This window comes from Hydra vulgaris, chromosome 03 (assembly GCF_038396675.1).
Source record: "Hydra vulgaris chromosome 03, alternate assembly HydraT2T_AEP".
NCBI classification, from domain to species: domain Eukaryota; kingdom Metazoa; phylum Cnidaria; class Hydrozoa; order Anthoathecata; family Hydridae; genus Hydra; species Hydra vulgaris.
The window spans coordinates 60977831-61003637 of NC_088922.1; the positions used below are offsets into that span (position 1 = coordinate 60977831).

Consider the following 25807-nt stretch of genomic DNA (forward strand, 5'->3'; position numbering starts at 1 on the left):
TAATGATAATTATATAATTAAATTTAAATCTAGATAAATGAATATTTAGATAAATAATAACTTAATCAATCAATAAATATAATGTTAAAATTAATCAAAGATCTAATACTTAATTAAATTAACCATCATTAAATGTAAAAAGTTTTCGTCTTAAGTATTTTTAACTTCGTTTACCAGGAAACAAGAAAAATTTGTTTTGAAAAAACAGTAATCGTGGCATGAATGTTAGCTTGATTTGTGCTGTTGCAATAATGGAAGTGCTGCCTTATGAAATAAAAACTGAAATACAGATTCATTTTGTACTTTCATTATTACACTGTTAGCACCAGCGATTAGGAATGCAGACGTGGAAGCGTTGGTGTTTGTTATGGACAGCTGTAAATTCCACTGGAGTCTTTTTGTTAGATAAACACTAGACTCTCATGGCATAGCTATTAAGTATCTGCCAGCATACACGCCACAGCTTAATCCAATAGAAGAATTTTTTCTTCTTCTTTAAAGCATACTTACAAACAGGGAGAAAGGCCTCGAAATATGGATGTGGTAATCAGGAAACTCAAAAATAATATGGGTACTACAGAGTTTAACTTAATTCTATTTTACAACCATATTTTTAAATAAATAGCAGTGGCAACAACCTAATTTATATTTTAAATAAATCTATATAAAAACATAAAAGCTTATATAAAAGTTATATAAATCATTATATATTATATAAAATTATTATACATTATTTAAAAACATAAAAGCTTATATAATAGTTTATATGAAATTATATAAGAGATTTTATGGGTGGTTGACTCGCCTATAAACGCGCATATAAGAATGAATAAATACGCAAAAAAGAATGAATAAACATGGATATAAAAATGAATAGACGCGCATACAAAAGTGAATAACCCTGTAATAATAACATTAATGTATTTGTAATAATGCGGTATTCGTGAAGGTATTTGAAAATTATTCCATCGTAATTATATGTATTTAAAGTTATAAATAAAATATTTTGTGGTTCTGAATGTTATATAAAAAGGATGATATTTGTAAATAATATATTTGCAGTCATATGTTAATAAAACAACTATAATCAAACGAGTAAATTCATTAGTCTCACTGGGAAACGTTTAATAATTCCCCACACTAAAAGGTGGCAACCTCTGCCAGGACCAACGAAACCTACGAAAAATCAAAATGGATCAAGAACAAAATTATCAGAGGTAGATCAACATGTTGAATATAAACATTAAATGTATAGAACGCAACACAACAAGCAGCAACAAATCGAGCATAATCATGGCTTTAGACAAAATAACAAATTTGTTGAAAAGATTTGAAATGGCAAAAGATGAGCTGACCAGAAAAATGCTGGATGACGGCGAAAGCATTGGTTGAAGAATGGCTATTAAAACCAATAGCGGAAGTTGAATCAGCGGTTGCAATTAGAAACGAAATGGTAAACAAATTGGATATATTAAACAAAAACGAATACGACAAACGATTTGAGTATGAGATTTATGGAACACTAGTTAACAATTCAAAAAGAAGCGGAACAAGCTTCATTGCGAAAACTTCAAAACGAAGAAGAATGGTACCTAAAGAAACTAATAATAAAAGAAACATTGCGTAAATCTGTTGGAAACGATAATGAAGCTGCTCAGCGATCCGTTAAGCTTCAAAAGTATACTATTACAAAATTTGATGGTGATTATAAAGACTGGTTAAGATTTTGTAATCAATTCATTGTGGAAGTCGATAGCTCTAACATATCAAACATCAGCAAATTCAATTACTTAATGGAACTCGTCGAAGGAAAACCCAGAGAGGACATACTTGGTTTACCACACTCATTGGAAGGATACGAAGAAGCAAAGCGTATATTAAAAGACACTTATGGAAAAGATATTTGAACTCGCAAAGCGTTGATTAAAGATCTTGAAGGAATGACAGCTATACACAAAACGCACAAAATCAAAGAAGTTCACGAATTTTATAATAAACGTGCAAGAACAGTTGGAACATTAAAAACAATGCAAAAACTACAAACTGCTCAATCATTTGTGTATTCATTAATGGATAAACTTAGATTGGTTTGTGAAATACTCACACATAACGATAACATAGATAGATGGGAAGAATGGGGACTGGAGCAACTCGTCGAAAAGATACAAAAATACATAGAAAGAAACAAATAAAATACGATAAAAAGAACGCAAACGTACAGTCAAGGTCTTATGAAAACCGAATCACTGCATTCAAGCAACACAATAGTGGTAATTATAATAAATCGATGATGACAAGTGTTGGTAGACATGAATGTATCTACAAGGACATTTTTTAAAAAAAAAAAATTATGTTACAACTGCATTGGTTATGAACATTCCGCGGCAAATTGTCAATCAAGAGGATGCAGAAAGTGTTACAAAAAATATCACACGTCAATTTGTCAAAATATGAATGCAATATTAGACGATAAAATGGAAAGTAAAAAAGAAACCATGGGAAGGATGTTTAATGCAAGTACAACTGTTCACCCGACAGTAATGACAAAGGTAAATGGTGAAAAAGCGAGGATAAAGTTAGACACTGGTGCAGGAAGTTCTTATATGTGTACAAGCTTGATAACAAAACTGAAGTTAAAACCTACACGAAGGGAACATAAAACTATCGAACAACTATATGGAATGGTAAATGAGCGTGTGGAAATATATAATGTTACGCTGGAATCAATAACAATACCGGAATTTTGCATCAAGATTGAATGCATAAATGCAGAAAAGGAAATACTGACCTTCTTAACCAATCATATGATCAAGGAGGTAAAAAAGCAATTTGCGAGACTGAGGAGACTGAAATTTAGCAATGATGAAGAGATTAATGAAATACAACCTGTTCATCTAATACTTGGTGCTGCTGATTATCAACGAATTAAAACTACCGAACCGGTGGTTCTCTGAAAAAATCCGGATAAAGATCCCGGAGCTAAATTAACTATGTTTGGATGGACTCTTTCTGGAAGACAAATGGAATTAAGTTCTGGAATTGAAAAGGGTTTTTTGTTAAAAATTGGTTGTGATGAGTTCAAGCAAATGTGTAGTCTTGAAGTACTCGGATTGTCAGACACAAACAGTTAACCAATGTTCCATCAAGACTTTAGCGAGAAGCTACACCAAACAAAAGAAGGCTATTATGAAATTAGAATGCCATGGAAAAAAGATGTTGGTAAACTGCCAAATAACAGAGATCTGGTTATTAAAAGATTAAAAAGTACAACAATTCGATTGGAAAAACTTAACAAACTAGAGCAGTATAATGAAATAATGATTGAACAGATCAATGAGGGAATACTGGAAGTACAGTACCAGAAACACCTACGGGAGAAATTGTTCACTACATTTCTTATCAAGCTGTAATCAAGGATAATGCTGAGTCAACAAAAATGCGAGTTGTTTATGATTTTTCAACAAAAAAAGATGTTCTTTCATCTACTTTGAACGATTGTCTGGAAGTAGGACTATTGCTACAACCCCTAATTTATGACATTCTAATACAAAATCGGATGAACGAAGTCTGCGTTTTAGCTGATATTAAGAAAGCAGTCCTGCAAATTTGTATTCACTAAATGGTTAGAGACGCACAACAATTAATTTGGTATGAATACTTGAAGAAAAAGAAATTAATGGAGTTACGATTTAAGGGTAATTTTTAGTTCCGGTTCAAGTCCTTACATTCTCGGCGCTACCATTACAAAACATATATTAAAATACAAGGATATTTATCCAAAAACAATGGCTGCCTTGGAAGAAGATACTTATGTCGATGATCTGCAAGCGTGTGGAAAAACGGAATAAGAGCTTGTCAGATTTAAATATGAATCAACAGAAATCTTGAACGAAGCTGGATTTTAATTGCACAAATGAGATGGCAACGTAAGAAAATTGAAAAATAATGTTGAAGACAAATCAACAAAAATACTTAGACATCCTTGCAACAAGTAAACGGATCGATTGTCAATTTAATTTACTACTTGCATCAATAACGGAAATAAAGAAGTTTTTACTAAAAAAAAAATTCTATTCACAATCAACAGTGTTTTTTACGTATTGGGATTTAGTGCACCTGTGTTAATCACTGAAAAATATTGTTTAGTCAACAATGCTTATTAAAAAGTTTGATGGCATTATTAAATATCGAAGGAAATTTTGGAAGAATGGCAAACTTATATCAAGGCAATAAGCAACAAAAGGACTATTTTGGTTCCTCGGTGTGTTGTGTCTGGAAGAGCTATTGAACTAGAGCTCCACGGATTTTCAGATGCAAGTAAATTGGAAGTATGTGCATGCATTTATGTTGTAACGAGCCTCCAAAATTCAAAAATAAGCAACTTACTTGTAGCAAAAGCATGGATTGCACCAAAGGATGTAGGTATTCCAAGACTCGAGCTATTAGCTGCACATACCTTAAGCAAGTTGATGTACCATGTCAGGAAAACATTCAAGTATAATATTAATAAAGTTTTTAATTGGATTGACAGCACTGCTGTACTTTACTGGTTAACTCGGTTTTTTATAAACTGTGACCAACTTTACAGTTGGTCACAGTTTATAAAAAACCGAGTTCAGCAGATCTTATTAAATGTAGAAGTAAAATGGCTTTATGTCCCGACAAAAGAAAACCTTACCGATCTTGTAACAAGAGGAGTGAGTACGGAGAAGTTGTGAAGCTTGTGGTTCAATGGTTCAATATGGTTGAGTCCTAAAGAAAATTGGCCAAACCAATCGGGAATATTTGATGATTCATATAGCACATTATGTGCTGTAAAGGAGAACGTCTGTATGGTAACAGAAGAAAAAATTGAAGAATTTTGGAATAAATATAATTATTGGAAGATTTTAAGGGTATTTTCATTTATAAAAAGGTTCATTTACAATTGTCGCAATAAAGAAAAAAGAGTTGGACCAATAAAAACAGAAGAGATGATAGAAGCGGAAACGTTCAATATTAAACACCTGCAAGGATCTGTTGTGCTAAAAGCCAATGTGGAACTTAAGCAGGATAAAAAGCATCTTCGGAGGTGTCATGGAAGAGTCACCGAGTATAACCCAATATTTATACCAAAAGGATTCTTATTAACTCTACGAATTATTGAGCATCATCACACCAAAACCTTACACGGAAGAGTCGGAGATACCATGGGTAGCATAAGAGAAAGATTCTCGATACCAAATTTGAGAGTCGCCGTAAAAAAAGTTATTCATGGTTGCAATTTGTGTAAGAGTTACAGAGTGAAGCCTCCGTTACCACCAACAAAAGCAATGCTACCGCACTTTAGAACTGACTATGTTGAACCATTTGCGGTTAGCAGTGTTAATTTTGCTGGACAGTTAGAGTATAAAGTACCAAAAAATTCGATTAAAAAATGGTACGTTGCACTGTTTACATGCGCAAGCACAAGAGCCGTCTATCTTAAACTTTGTCATGGCCTATTAGCAGTAGAATTTCAGAAAATTTTAAAAGAGTTTGTTGCAAGGAAAGGACCACCTCAGATGATAATTAGTGACAATGCGAAAACATTTGTGGCAACAGGGAAGTGCTTACTTACTCTTAAGAACAACGAGAATCTTGCAAATTGGATGTTGAATGCTCTATGAACAATAGGCCACTTTGTTACCAAGGTGACCTGTTCGACAATCAAGTATTGACACCAAACGTAAATGAGGGGAAAACCTGCGGTATTGCTTAAAAAAATGTTGATTTAATAACAAAATGGAAATGTGCAATACGGAGAGCCAAGTTTGTGAAAAACTGTAAGACCCATCGGAGAAAAAGATGGGTGAGCGAATTTTTCGTGCAATGGAAGAACAACAAAAAGCAAGGAATAAGGTAAGTAACGTAAAACTGCCAGTTGTTGGAAGCGTAGTGCTTATTAAAGAGGATGTGAAAAACAAAGCACTTCTCAATATTGGTCGAGTTGAAAGCGAAATCAAAGGAAAAGACGGAATTACACGTGGCTTAAAAATACGATTATGAAACGGTTATGTGATTGAACGACCAATTCAATTGGTATATGACCTGGAAATCGGTTATGAGGCAGAGAGAATAAATGAATATAAAAAGAACGTGGAAATTAGAGAAAAAGTGATATTAAATGCAAGACAAAAAATCAGTTGCATCATGGAAGACAAGATGGTTGATTAAAGCCGAAGTCTCAGCTTTAATCGGGGGAGTGTGTTGTGAACAACGTCTTCCAAGATACTAGCAAACAATTAGCGGTTGTATTTTAATATTAACACTAATGTATTTGTAATAATGCGGTATTCGTGAGGTGAAGGTATTGGAAAACTATTCCAACATAATTACATGTATTTAAAGTTAATAATATAATATTTTGTGCTTCTGAATTTTATTTAAGAAGGATGATATATGTAAATAATAAATTCGCAGTCATATGTTAATAAAACAACTATAAACAAACGAGTGAATTCATTAGGGTCACTGGGAAACGTTTAAAAATTTCCTTTTAAAACCTCTTAAAAATTCCGATAAGCTATCGGAATTTTTATGAGGTTTTAAAATAAGAAAAAAATTAATCTTCGGTCTGGGTTTTTTAGCTTAGCAACATTTTTATATTATGTAGGTCAAATATTTTGCGCAAGTCCGATATTGGCCGACAATTTTTTTCTATTAAAAAAATGGAAAAATGAAAAATTTTTTCTCATTCAGAAATTACTCCTTCAAAACTATTTAACTGTTATTATTTAATGACTAGATCGTTTGTTGGAATTATGCCTTGGTCAGCAAAGTATCTTACAATATTTTATATTGTAAGATTTTTTTTTGAAACCAACAAGGTTCAAAATATTATCGCGACTGTTATCAAACTGTTTGTTAACAAAATAGCTGTTTATTATCAGACTTTTTTTTAATGTTTTTGACCATGTGATACTGAACATTGATTCTTTTATTTTTATATTTAATGTTTAGACTGGTAATTTTGAGCTTAAGTAGTAGTTTTATATATATTAGTTTATGCGCACTTATGTTTAGTAAACCTTAAACTTATGTTTAGTAAACCTAACGGGACAGTTATGCCTGAAGCCTTGTATCTCAGCTAAGAACTATTTTTTCTCTAAAATTTTTTTGACATAAGATTTCAAATTAATGGGCTTCATTATTGTAAGAAAAAATTAATTTTAGAATAACCGAAATGTTTAGAATAAGCGATATATAACCGAAAAGTTTAGAATAACCGAATTTAGAATAAGCGATATATATAACCGAAAAGTTTAGAATAACCGAAATGCATCAGTAGGTTTGCAAAAAATAAAATTTGCTTATTTTCTTAACCGATACAACGACAAAAGATTTATCTTAAACTATAGCTAAATTGCTTTATTTATAAAAAATTTATATTTTTCAGACAATATTTATTATCCTCTTTTAGAATCTGGATTTAAAAAAATATTTGGAATTGAGCTTTTTGAATAATTTTAATTTGAGTAAAATAGCTTTTGTGGGACATATTGGGACAACAAGTTATTTATTTAATTGACTATTATTTTGTCTATAGTTTGATAATTTTTAATCTAAATTATTATTTTGATAATTTTTAATCTAAATTATTATTTTCATTATTTAGAAAAGCAATGTTAGTAATAAATTCAAAGAAAATTTTATAACTATATTATTATTTTATAACTTCGATTGTTATTTGTTATTTTATAACTTCGATTGTTATTAGTGTTTAATGTAAACAACGATAGTAAGAAATTATATAAGAAAGCAGTTTTAGTTGTGAACAAAAAGGAGCTTAAAATCCGAAATGCTGCTGATACATATGGTATATTTAAATTTGCTCTGCATTGGCATATCATGCTAATAAGCCAGCTCATCAAAAATGTTACCAAATAATATATTATTTGGTATTTGGTATAATATTACCAAATAATATGTTATTTGGTAAAATTTTTGGATATTTTTTGTGTAATTTATGTGATCCAAAATATTTTTTGTTTATTTTTAAATTTAGTAGTAGTTACTAATTTAATCATATATACTAGTTTTGCATCTTCTTAAATTTTAGAACAATTTCTTAAGTTTGGTTGTTTAAGAGTATTTTAGAATGAAACACAAAAAAGTTTTTTTTTATTTTAGTTGTTATTCCTTTTTTTGTAGTGTTTGGCTGTGTGGGCGTGTAATTAAATGGTTGAGATTTTAATGTCTGAACATATTTAAATGATAAAATGCATTCATTTGTTATCACTTTTAAATCTTTACAAATAAAGAATAACTGCTGCTTTTTAACTGTCCGGCTTTGCCCCACCTACTTGCAAAATGTAGAAATTTGGTAGTCTAGAGTTTCGTTGCTTTGGTCGTCATAGCTTATTTTCAGAAATTTTTTTTTTATTTTTTCGTTTTTTTATATCAATGATTTTAGGAAACTTATAAAAAATAGTGTTCACTATGGTTAGTTTATCCTCAACTAGCATTTGTTTCTTATGTGTCCCTATATACCCCACTCTACCCTAGTATTCAGTATCATATGGTCAAAAACATTAAAAGAATGCGAAAGTTTGAAAATAAAAGTTTTCTTTTAACGAGGCGCCAAACACACACTATTTTAATGGTGTGTAATTAAAAGTGGACCAAAACACACCATTTTTTAAAAAGTGGTGTGTATATGGTCTAGTATTTTTTATTTATTTACAAAGGTCTCTTTCATAAGAACTAACAGTTTTATCAAAAAGCCGCATAAAACAATGTTAGTCACTCCGCGTTGTAAGCTGAGTGAAATGCATTGAGTTTGCTGGTAATGTTATTATGGTTAGAGTCACCTCGCCAAAAAAAACTGTTATGAAATATTGTTGGTTTATGATAGCTTTGTTATATTGTTACGTTATAGATGGTTTGTGTATAATTTTAATAATCTAATAATTTTATGAATAATTTTAATAATGTATTAGTTTTGTGCGTAACTTTGGTGATGTAATAGTTTTGTGCATAACTTTAATAATGTAATAGTTTTATGGTAGTGTTGTAATGAGAAATTAAAAGATTTTTGCAATGTAATTAAAATTTAGTATAAAAGTTTGTTTTACATTACTAAATCAGGTAATGTGAAAATTTTTAATTTTTAGTTTAAATCTAGAAGTTATTCAAAATATATATAACTTGTATTTGCAAAAAATATGTTGTCTATTCTTTAGAACAGCTACATAACGCATTAAAAAACGTTTAAAAATTTTTTTATTAACTTGGACATGCAGTTTTAAAAGACATAGATCAATATTAAAGTATTTAAGTATTAAAGAATATTTGAGTATTAAAGAATAAGATTAAATATCATTAATCTACTAATTTAAAGATGTTATTTAAAAAAATGCAGGTTTAGTAAAAAGTGATATCTAAATAAAACTATTATAATAAAAAATAGTCAACCACAAAACAATATCAATATGACTAAACATAAATTAATCATATATATATATATATATATATATATATTACATATGTGTAAATATATATACATAAATATATAAATATATATATAATACGTAGTATCATTGTCTAACCAAGTCAGTGCGTATCACAATCACGGACGCGTTTCGCCCTCTGGGGCTCATCAGCGTGATGATGTGATACCGAAGGTGTGTAAACACACCAGCTCACCTTGAGCTGAGCCCCAGATGATGATGAGCCCCAGAGGGCGAAACGCATCCGTGATTGTAATACGCACTGACTTGGTTAGACAATGATACTAAGTATTATTAATATGCACCAATTTTCTGTACTAGTAGTTACTAGTCGTCATGTTAGTGCCGTACTGTGGTTGGTACATTTTCTCAAATAAATATATATATATATATATATATATATATATATATATATATATATATATATATATATATATATATATATATATATATATATATATATATACTGGGGGATTAAAATGTACACGGACTAAGTTGCTCGAGGACTCCAAGCTTGTGGGGGGTCCCAACTTAATGAGTGGCCCCAAAAAGGCCGATTGTGCTAAAGTTTTTTCTTAAACATTGTTTAATAACACTTGTATTATATTTTAAAAACAAAACTTATGAGATAAACAGGAAGAGACTGCAAACACTTTTGATTTTTTTCTGGATTTCAAAAAGTAAAATGTTTTTAGTTTTCTTTTTTTATATTTATCTGCGTATCCATTTATATTTTCTTTGTAAAGGCGTACGTCAATAATTATCATTCAAAAATTTTTCCACTCATCCGTGACAACGAACGCTTTATTATGGCATAAATTATGCAATAATACAGTTTTTTACATGTGACAAGACTGTATTATGTATTAAGACTCCAGTGCATTTTTTCATAAATTTTTCCACAGGAAAACAAAGATTTTTCAAAGCGAGGCTGTGCTTTTCAAAATACTTTTATAGCAAGCAAACATGAAAAGATATCAAAGCGGCGCAGAGAAATGGAGCAAATTAACAAACATTGTGAAGTTGCTGAAAGCCAAAAAAATGCGATTCATAAATATTTGAGTGTTAATGATTGATTTTCAACATCTACATCAGCTAATTTTGTATTGCCATCAATTGCAACCATTTCTCAAAAAGTAGTTAATGCAGAAAACACAAAAGAAAAACTAATTGGTTTCAAGCGGTTAAGAATAGCGTTTAAGTTCTCAGGACAAGTCAAAAAGCTGTTTCGACTTCAAAACTGAAGTAATAGATGACATAGCCTTATGGCCAATAAAACTAAGGGGTGTTATGATTAATTATGTTATTAAAACAAACCAAAAAAATAAAAATAAAAACCGCCAAATATTACAGCATAATTGTTAGTTAGACTCCCGACATTTTACATAATGATCAATTAACATTTGTTATAAGATATGTTTCTTCACTTGGTAGTATAGAGAAAAGAATTTTGGAACTTATTCCCATAGATAAACATAATTCGTCATATTGGGAGCAAGAACTATTGAAAATATTAATAAAATATGGGTTGCGTATTATGATTTGTTGAAGACAAACACTTGACAATGCTGCTAATATGTCAATAATAATAATTTTGTAAATATTCACGTTTAAAAGCTCGTATAAAAGAACGTAGCCCATATGCAGTTTTTATTCTATGTACTGATCATTCTCTAAATTTAGTTGAATTCCGCTGCAGAAGAAAGTGATTCTGCATTTTAATTTTTATAATTGTAAAAAACCTATTTACGTTTTTTTCATCTCCTACCAGTCGCTGGCAAATTATGAATAATAGATTAGAAATATATAAACATTTCCTCACAGTTAAAAGGATTTCAAATACAAAATGGTCAGCAAGGGCAGATGCTGTATTGGCTGTGAAACTTGGTTACAATAACATAAAAGAAGCATTAAACGAAATTTGCAATTCAAAAGAAGAAAAATTGAGTCAATCTGTTAAAAACGAAGTTACTTTAGGAAAAAAATAGATAAGTACGAATTTGTTTTAATGACAGTTATATGAAACACAATTTTGCCACTACTTCTACGAGTAATCACTTTAATCAAACGAATGTGATTTAAAGAAGGAATCCAAATTACTTTGTCTTTGGAAGCCTTTATCGATAACTTCAGACAAGACTTTGAAAAAATTGAAATAGAAGCTACTGAATTATTAGGTCTTTCATCCAATATGGAAGAGGACCAATTACGCAGACAATAAAAGAGAGAACTATTTCTTGATAAAAAATAAAACTGGCCATGAATTTACAGCAAAAGAAAATTTAAAAAAAAAAACATACATATATATATATATATATATATATATATATATATATATATATATATATATATATATATATATATATATATATATATATTATATATATATATATATACATAATATACATATATATATATATATACACATATATATATATATATATATATATATGTATATATATATATATATATACATATATATATATACATATATATATATATATATATTTATATATATGTATATATATATATATATATATATATATGCATATATATATATATATATATACATATATATATATACATATATATACATATATATATATATACATATATATATATACATATATATATACATATATATATACATATATATATATATATATATATATACTTATATATTTGTTGTTGATTTTGTCGTTGTTTTAAATCTTTTGATCTATTTTTTTTTATTATAAATTTTTTATAAGTCAAAATAACTTCTTTCATTTTCCATTCCTTTTTTTGTAAGGTGTAGTATGGTGTCCGACAATACCATTATCTACAGAAAAATATATGTTTAAGGCTAATGCAATAAAATTTTTATCTTAAAAAGATATTTAATCTAAAACAATCAGTTCAATAATATGATTTTTTAGATGAAAATTGGTTTTAAGCTTTTAAAAAATATACAAAAGCATGCATACCTAACACTAAGGTTGACAAGTAAAACTTAGATTTGTAAGTAACACTAAGTAACATTAAGATTTGTAAGATTTAACCACAAGTGCAAGAAAGTAGAAATGAGAATAGTTGTGATTGATGATTGCTTTAAAAATTTATCAAGTGAAGTAACTAATATACCTCCTGATATGATGTATTACAATGAAATCAATCTTAGTAATAATTCAGGTAAAAAAAAAATAAAACAAGATGTGAATGTAAGTATCATTTTCACAAGTCAGGTCCGTAAATAACTAACCCAGACCCGACCCATCAACATTCTTAGTAGTGATAAACATTTTGCTCGTTTTCACAAAATCAGCATTTTTCTGTTAGAAAAGTCTCAAAAGAAAAGCCTAAACGTTACTAATAGTTAATTTCTACTGGATAAAAAATTTTTCTACTGGACGAGTTTGAGAAAACGTTCTTGTGGTTTGTGTTAACATTAGGATGAAAAATAATAGATAAAAAGAAGTAAAAGCATTAAAAAAAAACATGCATTTTTAATTTCATTGTTAATTCCCTGGGTTAATTCCCTGTGCTATAAAAATATATAATACAAGTATTTTTTTGAGGTTAAGGTTTGAACTTTTTTTTTTTTACGTTTTTATCTGTCTTTATGTTTTTACCTAATTATTATACATTTAGTTTTTTTTTTCTCTCTATTTACTTTTATAACTTTTAGCAGCATCTTTTTATGCTTTGGCTTTGATTAGCTTTTATTTATTGTTGAAAAAGACAATAGTTATAATTTTAAAAGCAAACAGAAACCTCTATTCTTTGTGTAAATCGAAAATAATGCACACTTTAAAAGCCTTACCACTTTATACAGTAATTAAATTTCAAACATTATTTTTAAGTGCGATACATCTAAATGCAAAATTTTTAACTAAAGTAAAAATAAACCTTGTTGAAGTAGTATAAGGTAGATACATATTTAAAAACTAATAAAAATATTGCCTGTATCAGTAACAAACATTGACATGCTTCAACTCAATTTGACTTTTTTTCTTTATTATTTTTTGCTACATGAAAAGCAGTGGTTGCTTCAACCTGTTTCAGATGAGAAATTTTATTCAGCAAGAAACCTGTTTGAATTTAAATTTAGTATTGTTATTAGTTGACATTAATTGTTTAATTAGGGTAATTCTTTAAGACTGTTCTATAGGGTTGTTCTTTAGGGTTGTTACTTAAGTCTTTCACTCAAAAGTTCACTTTCTCTTTAACTAAAAACTGATATTCTATAACAATTTCTGAACATTGAACTTATAGCTAACCCTACCTTAACTTCTTAACCTTACGATAAAATTATTGAAAATCTACCTCTGTTTATCTGTCTGTATTTTCTATAATCTACGCTCTAATGATTCACTTTAAAGTCATGATAGTAGCACATAAATCAAATACAAGCTGATCCTAATTATCTTCAAATCGTTATCTAAATCATCATCAAATACTCATCCCAACAAAGATTTCTTGAGAAAAGAGATTTGTGATAAGTGCAGAATATGTTTGTTTTGATAGTGTAAATGTACTTTATTCGAATTAACTAATTGCCTAAAAAAAGTTGCTCTAACATAATTACAAATAATTGCAATGGCAATTGTTGTTTTAAACAGTTAAACATTTCTAACATAATTACAAATAATTGCAATGGCAATTGTTGTTTTAAACAGTTAAACATTTCTAGCATAATTACAAGTAATTGCAATGGCAATTGTTGTTTTAAACAATTTTGAAAAATAGTAAGAAAATCAAAGACGTCATTTTGTTTTGAAAAAAAACTTTTCAAACTTGCAATTTTGAAAATTGCAAAGATTTTCCTTTAGATGAGGAAAAAAGGAAGTATGCAGCATTCGCTCTGGAGGTAATTTTGGACCAAGTAGCATTTTTTTGTTTAAAAATAGTTTAGTGTTATTACCCTTAGATATGCCAAGGTTAACCTTTTTGTTACTATTTTTGTTACTTGTTTTGTTTTATTATTTAGTTATTTAGTTTAACTTATTTAAAACTTGAAACTATTTATGAAATTCTAATAAAGAGCGCTTCAGTACGAGCACCTAAAATCCGTATTATTTTATTTGTACAAACTCTTGCATCCATATAAGTACCTAGTGAAGGTATTTCACATAAATATGCATTCAATTACTTTTAAATTATCAGTGTTTAATTCCATCTAATATAACTATATTATGGTAAAACTATATTATGGTAACTTATCTGTTGTAATGATAAAATTTTGTATCTTTTGTACTTATCTGTTGTAATGATAAAATTTTGTATCTTTTGTACTTATCTGTTGTAATGATAAAATTTTGTATCTTTTGTACTTATCTGTTGTAATGATAAAATTTTGTATCTTTTGTACTTATCTGTTGTAATGATAAAATTTTGTATCTTTTGTACTTATCTGTTGTAATGATAAAATTTTGTATCTTTTGTACTTATCTGTTGCAATGATAAAATTTTGTATCTTTTGTACTTATCTGTTGTAATGATAAAATTTTGTATCTTTTATACTTATCTGTTGTAATGATAAATTTTTGTACCTTTTGTACTTATCTGTTGTAATCATAAAATTTTGAATAAGCATTGCAACACCAAAGCCGTATTTATGCTTGAATAATACTATTAAATTGATACAATTGTGAAAATATTTCAGTTCTTAGTTTAAGTATGCTCACAAATTATAAACAAAATGATGGAAGCAGAAAGTATGTTACATCTAATTTAAAACTGGTACACCATTTACACCTAATTTAGAACAGGTACACGTTAGAAGTCTTTTAATGCGTTGTCCATTAAAACGTTTTTTTCAGCTTAAAGACAACCAGTTCAAAAGACAAAATATCCAGAATAATATTAAAGATAAGTTTGAATACCAGATTAATATAAAAGATAAGTTAGCAACGCACATCTCAAATGGTATGATAGCTAACCATGGTTTACATTACAGGAAAAAATATTTTAAGACTTAAAAAAAATTAATCTGAATATGGCTTTCCCGATAGTTTATTGAAAAAGACTATTCAGACAAAATCCTAACATCTTGAATTAATCTTTTATATTTTTCATGTAAACTTAGTTATTATTATCAATTTTTTTTTAATACTAAAAAACGAAGGTTTTATAGATTATTCTTTAACCCTTTATTGTTTACAGTAGCCTATGACTACCATCAATTTCCAGAGTATTTTATTCTGTTGGTAACGTATTATTCATAATACCATTAGGTGTGATTAATACTTGCTCATACAATATTGCCGTAAGTTAAATAAATATGTATAAAAGAAAAATATAAATTTTTTAAGGACCTAAAATTTAAAAATGGCTTTGCTCGATTGGTCATGTCAATGTTTTTTGAGATTTTTTTAAATAGAGTTTATATGCTGTTTCCATGATAGATTTTTAACAAAATTCACTCCTAAAAAATTACCGGAATTAATTTTTATTAATTTGGAGATTGAATAAAATAAGTGGTATTTTTTTTGAATATTTAAAGACAGTTTGTTGCATATAAACCGGTAGACGGGTTTGTGGAAAAGAGAAATTTTTTTTTTTGAATATTTAATGACAGTTTGTTGCATATAAACCATTCATTTACTTTATTTAGTTCTTCATTGACTACTTTAAAAAGTGTTTTATTATTTTTATGAGAATAAAAAAGATTAGTGTTATCTGCAAATATAATGAAATTTAATAATTTTGATGATGAAGATAAATCATTAATGTAAAGTAAGAAAAGTAAAGGTGCTAATATAGAACTCTATGGAACTCCACAAATTATAGCATTTTTGGTTTTTCTATATTATCACATTGAACGTATTGTTTTCTGTTCGACAAGTAATTTTTATACGTAATTTGTTACTTTAAATTTCAAATTATGTTTGTCATTTTTACACCAGGTCTCTGTAAGACAAATTATTTTAAAACCGTGACTTTTCAAAATTTTTATTTATACTTCGAATATTATTATTTAAAATTGAAAATGTATTTTTATTTTGTTGAAGATAAAGTTTAGAATCAGAAATTCAATAGTATTTGCTTTCTAATGATTTTAGATTGAAATATATACTGACTGAGTCATTATCACAAATACTGACAATTTTATCACAAAGTTTATTTACTAAATTATCATCCATTTTAAAACAAAAACAAAAAATCAAACAAAAAAGTATATATAAATAATGTATTGATACTTATAAAGTGTTTGTGGAGACAGCATCTCCTTTCTTCACAGCCGACTAGAGATATGGTTTCTTCTGGAGTTATTTTCTCCCATGCTTCAACTATGGCTGCTTTTAGATCATTTTGGTTTCTGTAAGCTCAATCTCAAGTTTTCCGGTCTAGAATGTATCACTAATGCTAAATCGGATTAATATCAGAGCGCTGGGCAGGCCATTCCATCACATTAATACAATTCTTTAGAAATTATTTCTTTGTTGCTATGGCAGAATGTTTTGGATCATTGACTTGTTGAAAGAGGAAGTTATTTCCGAACATAAACTTACGAGATTCAAACTTTGAGGGCTTCAAATTTTGCTTTAAAATGTCTATATACGACTTGGCGTTCATTGTTGATTCAATGAAAGTCAATTTTCCAGCTACTTACCACGCCATTGATCCCCACACAATGACATTTCTACCACAGTGTTTTACTGTTCCTCTCATGCAACTCAATATGTATGCCTCGCCTTGTTTTCGCCTAACTTTTTGCTGTCCATTCAATGAGATCAGGTTAAATTTGGATTCATCACCCCAAATTACTTTCTTCCAATACTCAATAGTCTGATCAACATACTTTTTTGCAAATAATAATCTTTGTTTCATATGTCTTAGAGTCAAAAAGTTTTTTTGCAACATATTCTACCTTGAATTTCTTGCTTTTGGATTCTATTTTGGATAGTTTGAGCTGAAATCATGATTTTGTGGTCGTTTTTAACTTTGTCTGCAACCTTTTGAGCAGCTTTAATTCTGTTTTGCTTGACTTTGAAGTAAAATAATGCTTCTATCAATGGTAGCAGATCATTTGTTTTTACAGCCTCCTCCTTCTATATTAGATATGGTCCCGTTCAAATTATGCTTTAATATAATGTTGCCGACTGTTCGAGAAGGGATTTCGGAACAAGTTGTTGAAGACATGTAAAAATTAGATAAGTGTTTTTACTAATTTATATATATATATATATATATATATATATATATATATATATATATATATATATATATAATATATATATATATATATATATATATATATATATATATATATATATATATATATATATATATATATATATATATATATATATATTTGTATTTATCCAAAAAAAAATTTTTCATTCTTCTTTATTTTCTAAAGTGTACAAAATTAAACTATGTCTCCAATTGATATAATTGAGAAAAAATAAAAGCATCAATTTCTGAATGAAAAGCAACAAAACAGCAAAATCTCTATTAATAATCAAACTAAATCAAAAGACCCTCTATAAATAAAACTTCCTTACATTTGAAAAATATAGGACTTAACTAAAAAGAAGTTTAACTCGATTATTAAAAAGCATTGTAAATCGGTATCCAAAAACTTAGAACTCACCAGTGATATTTAATTTCAATATAATCTCAATTCAGTTTTTATTCAGTTCTTGAAGAATTGGTTTAATTTTTTTTCTTTATTTATTTCTGTTTTTAATCTTCAAATATTTAAAATTATTTTCAGTTCAGTACTTATGAATTCAAAAGTTGGAAAGAAAAATGCAAAAAAATAAATACAATTAATCATTTATACATATTATACATTATATATACATAAATGCACGACATATAAACAATGTTCAAAGTTCTTCGTTTTCGAAGTTTTATTTTTTAATTTTGTTTTTATTTGTTTCGTTTTTTTCTTTGTTTTTTATTTTTACCTACTTAAAATTTATTAAAATTTGCATTTTAAATAAATTTACTTTTTATTTCAGTTCTTAATTCAAATATTATTTTTATCATATTTTAATCAATTTTTGACAGTATCTCAACTTATTATTATAAAACTTTCAACAATGTTAAAACAATTTTTTAAAATAATATTAGGTAATGTAAGTAAACAAATTGTTATAAAACAGCCAATAGATTTTTTTGTAACTTAAAGAAAATATGTTATTGAATTTCAATTATATAGACTTGTTTAGCTTTATAAAAACTCTCATCTCTAGTCATTTTTTTACTTGATTATGTTCACTTGGTTCCGTTGGCCCGTGGTAATTCGGCGTTCAAAGCATTCTCTTATTGTCTGGATCTTTGGTACTCGAATATTTCAGGAAGATGTACAATCGATTTTATCAATTTTACATTTCAAAAATTGTGTACCTGCATTTCATATTTTCTCTATTTCCATTTAAAATTTTTTGCGTATCTTTATGTAATCTTTAAAGAGGCGCGACTAAGTTATCGGAATTTTTTACGGCAAGTAGTGCGTCACACGCGTACTCGTTCTTCTTGTCCTGTATTAGACATGTAGATTTGTAAATTTTTATAGTAAATAGGGAACTTTCATGTAGAACTGTCCTACAAGCCAATAACATTTGTAAACTCGTTATTTTGTTATTGATAAGTTTTTTCTTCTGAATCTTTAGGCATTTAAATTATTTTGGGACAAATAGTTTAAAGTAATGTTGACGGGTCATACATAGGTCAAACATAAAGGAAAATCAAACCATCGCAAACATGTCAAAGAGCACGCAGCCAGCTTTGTGGTCAGTCATGGGCGCCAACATAAGAGCAAGTAATTAAAATTTATAAATAAATTGTCGAACAAAGTTATAAATGTACATTATATTTAACATTTTTTTAATATTCAATAACTTTTGTTAGGTAATAATTCACAATTTTATTCCTATTTCCAATTCAGAAGCTGATATTCAATTCTATTTTAGTATTTGTTCTTCAAACAATTCCTTTTTTTTTGCTTTCAATTCACATTAACATAATTAATTACTTTTACTTCTAATTTTACTTAGCGTTGATAAAAATGTCAGTGGTACATTTAAAATTTCAGATATCCTCACCTAAAGATCCCTTGCCAATAGAGTTTAAATCATTCGTTGACTATAATTTGTTAGCGCAGGATGTAGTTATTGCTCTATTTATTGAAACCACTCGCCACTTCAAGGCATAAATAATTAAGCCCTATCGGAGAGAAAAAAATTCATATATTTTTAAATATCTCTATCCCAACAAAAACTGCTACATCAAAAATGACGATCAAGGTTTTCAATATAAGATTTTTCTTCCAACAAATTTGAATTCAAATTAAAGGAAAGTATATAAAATATAATTATATAGTTTATAATTATATATAAGGAATAATAATTATAAGGAAAGTATATAAAATATAGAATGCAAGAAGGCAGATACGAACAAATTGGTTAATCACTAAAAAATGATTCTCTCTGATTAACTGTCTTTACACACTAACAAACACACTAACACACACACGCGCGCGCGCGTACACACACACACGCACACGCACACACGCATACGTTTTTCCAACTCTTTGTTTTCCTTGAATTAAAAAGTGAAAAGTATTTGCTGTCATATGAAAGTCATTTACATAAACAAAAACGTAACACATTTAATTGAGACTTTCTTTTAAAAAATGTTACAATGGTAAATCATAGTTACAATATAGCAATTAAATATTTCTATTATCTAACTTTCTACAGTTATATAAATCTCCATAAAAGCATTAAACATAGCACTACTGATGAAAATAGTGAAGGGCTTCAAGTGTATATTATCATTTATATGATATATATTTATTTTATAGAAATAAATCTTTTTGCAAATTTTAAAAATTCAATTATTGTTTTTTTTGCTTGGCATACCTTTTTCCATTATATATATAAACATATACGATAACTTAACGTACTTCATTATCAAAAAATATTTGTGCCGAAGTTTGCAACAAATGTCATTAATTGTACAATGAATCCAAAATATTTTATTGTAACTATAGTTACTATAATACTACGCAATAACAATGAGAGCCAGAATGTTTTTAAACTAAAAAGTGTTTTACTTAATTAATATGATTTTTATGCTTAATAGACCTTTCAAAAATAAAGATAAATATTTTATGTTTTGTTGTACCATGTGTATCAATAATAAGCGAAAATATTGGTATTTATTTTTATTGAGCCAAACGTGTAAATAACGATAATTTTATTTTATTAAGCCATTCAAACGATTGAGTAGAGCTTAACGCATTAAAAATGATAAAAACAATAAACAAGTTAGTTAGACAATAAAAATAATAAACAAATTAGCACGAGTTTTTTATTCTTTTGGCTTTGATATTACGTTCATTATTCATAATTTTTATGTTTCTAATTTTTCCGAGAAAAATTTAATTATTTAAAAAATGAAGTTATAGTTATTGTTTTTTATATACTATTTATGTTGCGGTTTTTAATAGCATTAATTTACATAACAAACTATTCTTAAATTTATTTATACATATGCAAGAAACTACTCGTACAAAACAACCTAGTTAAAATGTGTCGGAACTACAATATTATCTTTTCATTGCTACTGTTAATTACTAAATCCTCCGCCGACTGGGACTGGATTGGGTGTTACAATGAATCAAAAGAACTTTACGATACAGAAAATACAACCGTGATAATAGGTGGAATTTTTCCTATACATTTTTGGGATCAAGAAAACAAAAAATATGTATTAAATAAGCCAGGGCTTTTATGGGTTGAAGCAATGATTTTTGCAATAAATGAAATTAATCACAGTTCATCTTTTTTACAGAAAACTAAAGTGGGATATCGCATACACGATAGCTGTAATGACATCAAAAAAGCAATGAAATCTGCTCTAGAACTTACGCAGGGATTTCCACCTGATGGCAAGTGTCCGTGCAATTCAAGCATTTCAAAGGTTGTTGCTGTAGTTGGCGATGCAGCTTCTGCAACATCAGCAAAAGTAGCTGCAATATTATCCTCAACAGTAACTACTCAAATAAGCTACTCTGCAACTTCAACTGATTTTAACGCTAAACAAGCTTATCCTTCATTTCTACGTACAATACCTCCGGACAATATGCAAGCATTATTAATTGTTGACTTAATAATTCACAATAAATGGACATATGTTAGTTTAATTGCGTGCGATGATGAATACGGCAGAGTTGGATTTAGTGAACTCTTACAAATATTAAAAGAAGTAGAGGTGTGTATTGCAGTTCAAGAAATATATGATGTAAAAAGTGATGTCAGCGATCTATTAACTATAAAAGTTATTGAGAAAATCATTCAAGAAGAAAATGCAAATGTCATTGTCTTGTGGTGTCAGAGACCAGAAGCTATAAGAGTCCTAAAAAAAGCTGAGTCACTGCGTTTACACAATAAAACATGGATAGCAACAGAGACCTATGGAATGAGTGAAAATATTTATGACATTGATCCCAATGTTGTTAGAGGAATGTTTGGAATAGTTCCATCTCAAGTGTTGTATGAACCCTTTGAAACCATGTTAAAATCTATAACACCAAATACTGTGAACAGAAATCCTTGGATTCAAGAGTATTGGAGAGAAAAGAGTTGCGATAAAGGTAGTACGATTAACTGCTCAAGTATAAATTTAAGCGAGCTTCCTAAAAGCAAATATGCAGAAGTAATCCATGCAGTAAAGTCAATTATAATTGGTATACAATCGTATCAGAAGTTAAACAACACAGAACCTATTAAACCTAAATTACTTTTCCCTTATGTTAAAAATGTTAGCTTTACAGGTTTAAATAATCTAACTGTGTCGTACGACGAACAAGGAAATCCAGTAGTTGCGAGTTATTCTATCACAAACCTAAAACAAATTAAAAATAGGAAGTTAAAATGGCAGGTTATTGGTTCCTGGAATGATAAATCAAGAGGTATAGTTTTAACTTCTGATAGCGAAATTGATTATGCTGGGGGCTCATTAAAAGCACCTGTCTCATCTTGCAAAGAAATATGCAAACCTGGTTTTTTTGCATTTTCATTTCAGAGTTCATGTTGTTGGAAGTGTGTAAAATGTGCAAATGACAGTATACAACCTAAATACGGAAAAAGTAATTGTACTCCTTGTACTGAAAATAAAAGATCAAATATTAATAGGACAGTTTGCATTCAACCTGAAAATTTGTACATGAAAGCAAACAGCAAAGAAGGTGTCTTGTTAATAACATTTTCAACTATTGGATTTATTTTTGTTTTATTAGCTATATGGACGTTTTATAAATACAAAGACACATTTGTCGTTAAAGCTTCAAACCGTAACTTAACTTTATTACAGCTTGTAAGTATCTTGTTCATTTTATTGCTTCCATTAGTTTATATTCACAAAGAGACTGAGGTGTATAAATGCGGTGGTCAACTATTTTACTTTGTATGCTTTAATTCTATTGCTATATCTGTAAATTTTACAAAAGCCGACAGACTATTGAGGATATTCAAAAAGAGTAAATCAGGTCGATTAACAAAATGTAGCATTTTAAAAACAAATAAAGTACAGTTTCTAACTGTTGCCGCTTTAACATTTATAGGTATTGTATTAAGCCTAGTTTCTTTCTTTTCATTTCCAGTCCAAGTAAGTTATACTCAGAAAACACTTGAAAATGACAAAATTTTAGTTGTTTATTACTGTGGCGGATACTATGATTCTATTTTATTTTTAATGATTGGTTATGTATCACTAATAGCACTCGTGTGTGGAGTATATGCTTTCAAAGCAAGGAACATCCCAGAAATATACAATGAAGCTCGATTAACTAGCTTAGCGATGTTTGTATTTTTATTGTCGTGGCTGATATTTATTCCTTTGTACTTGAGTGCGAATGGTGAACAGCAAAAACCTGAAATTTTGTGCTTTGTGTCATTCATTTCTGTTATATGTTTTTTTCTTATCATGTATGCTCCAAAATTATACATCGTTTTCTTTAAAGCAAAAGAAAATACAAGAGGAAGATTCAAAGTAAAAATAGCAGAATTTACTAAAATTTCCAATGAATTTGACAGGCTTTAAAAACTTAAAATTTCATATTTTACCCAAACAATTATATTTATTAATAGTTTTATTAATGGTAATATTAAGAGTTCAAAAATACTCAATAAACAAAATAGCAAAATATACTTTTTTATATTGGTTTACGTGATATTGAATTCCTTTGCTGCATTTAAAACTTTTTATTACTATATTTGCATACTTCTTATAATTTATAGTTTAAAACTTGATAAAATTTTTTATAAACATATTATAAATTATTACTATTATTATAAACATTATATTATATAAAAATATAATAATTTAACTATAATTCATAAACTTTAGTTTATATAAATACGAGGCAAAGGTATTGTTCAGGGTTGCTTTAAGGGGCTTCAGATCCTTCTTCTCTGCTTCTACTTAACTTTTTGCAATTAAATATTACATTTTATGACAAATATAATGAATTTTACAACGCATGCGAAAAAGACAAGCAAAAAAAAGGGCATCTAACAAAAAAGTAAATGGAGCTAATCTAAAACGTCGAAACGTGTGTTAAACGTGTAATTTTGTCATGTTTAAAAGATGTACCTAAAAATAGTCTACTTTCAAAACCGTTATAATATAGAAACCATCAATCGGTAATCTTTTGAAGAAAATGACGTAATCTGTGTAATGTAGCGAGAAAGTTAGGATCAGAAATTTTTTCTAAAAGCAAAACTTTTAGAAAAAAGTTTTATATCAAATAAAGTTACTACTCTAAAGTTGAAAGTTTGTTTGAAATAAAAACTGATTCATACTATCATAAAAGAAATTTGTTAACATTTAAAGGAAATCCATAGTTGCAAATCACCTAAACCTCATCAATATAACTAATATTCTTAATGGTTGTAATTCTTATTTTGATTACAAAAAGTTAATATTTAGGCCAAATAAAATAGAAATTGTATTAGGAGAATTTTAAGTAAACATTTTAAGTAAACTTGAAGAACTCAAAAAATGCAAACTTAAAGCAACTGAACAATTACTTAAAGATTAGATTATAACCAACAAGCCAGACAAATTAATTTTCTTAACTCAAGCTGAACCTTTGGGGTTGGCCGTGGCGCATCGGTTAGAGCGCTTGCTTTATAGGCCGGAGATTCCAGGTTCGAAACGAGCCCTAGGACGTATTCTCGCGTCACGGTAAGAAAGTAGGCGTAAACTTTCCTGTTAAATGCACTTTTACGGTGCTCTGTGACCGTTGAGGTTATGAAAGCTGTAAAAAAAAAGAGGAAACTCTGGCGTAAATATGTGTCAGCAGGACCAGGATCACACCAACTTATTAGAGCAGAATATATCAAAGCAGCAAAAACCGTCACAGAAGTGGTGAAAAAGCAAAACTTGACTACGAAGATGCACTAACTTCTATGTCTAAACATAACCCAAAAGAACTGAATTCTCATGTCAAAATCAATATCAAAGTTCACGATAAAATCCATTTACTTGAAGACAGCAATGGATCGGTGGCCGATAACATATTTAACATATGTAGACATTCAGTGAGTATTTTCATACTGTATTTGAATTAGAGCCGCAAGGACCGCTACCTAATTTTTTAAACCAATCTCCAGCCACTTGCGATAAAGGAGTTGATTTTATCACTTATGAAATAGTCAAAAACAGATGGCTGAAACTTGATCCTTCAAAAGCAACAGATCCAGATATAGTCCATTCTATAGTCTTAAAAAACTGCGTAGAAGCTTTTTCTGTTCCTTCAACCATGTTATTTAAGTCTTCTATTTTAACATCCTTTGTTCCAAATCAATGGAGAAAAGCAGAAGTAACACCTATATTCAAAAAAAGAAGTAAGTTAAAGGCAAGCAACTACCGGTCAGTTTCCAAAACCTCGGTACCTTGTAAGGTGTTAAAAGGTTTAATTCACAATTGTATTATGCAGTATTGTTTCAAAAACAAACTTATTACTCCAGCTCACACAGGAAAAAAAATTTATAAAATTTGTATAAAAGTTTGGAACATATGGTCTATAGAAATTCTATAGAATTCTATAAAATTTCTATAGAATCTCTGTTAATTTCTATAGAAATTCCGATAGAACTTTTTTTTCTACTTTTTATTCTATAGAAAATAAAGTTTTATAGCAATGTCTATAGAAATTAATAGACGTTCTATAGAAATTTTATAGAATTTTATACAACTTCTATAGACTATATGTTTCAAAAGTTTATAGAAATCCTATAGTATGCCTTTGTCAAACACAAGGGGTGCACGACCTATTAGAATCACGGGATATTGTTACAGATGCCATCAACCAGGGTTTTACAGCAGACGTAATT

The 25807-nt window shown here is 28.4% G+C and overlaps 1 protein-coding gene and 1 long non-coding RNA gene across 5 annotated transcripts in view; one reads left to right on the forward strand and one right to left on the reverse strand.

The window, feature by feature from the left end:
• The window catches only part of LOC100201161 (metabotropic glutamate receptor), a 29599-nt gene extending 5986 nt beyond the window's left edge, over positions 1–23613 (forward strand). The window contains exons 1-2 of one of the 4 annotated variants that reach the window (XM_065793900.1): positions 9015–9108; positions 21261–23613. In XM_065793900.1, the coding sequence (XP_065649972.1) occupies positions 21315–23510 (2196 nt within the window). In that variant the 5' untranslated portion in view covers positions 9015–9108; positions 21261–21314 and the 3' untranslated portion in view covers positions 23511–23613. Of the gene's footprint in view, positions 1–9014; positions 9109–20805 lie in introns of those variants that run through there. The other 3 variants (XM_065793901.1, XM_065793899.1, XM_065793898.1) reach the window with 3 other exon arrangements.
• LOC136078320 (uncharacterized) overlaps positions 1–25807 on the reverse strand; it is a 42006-nt gene that overhangs the window by 11816 nt on the left and 4383 nt on the right. The gene's annotated exons all lie outside the window — the stretch shown is intronic.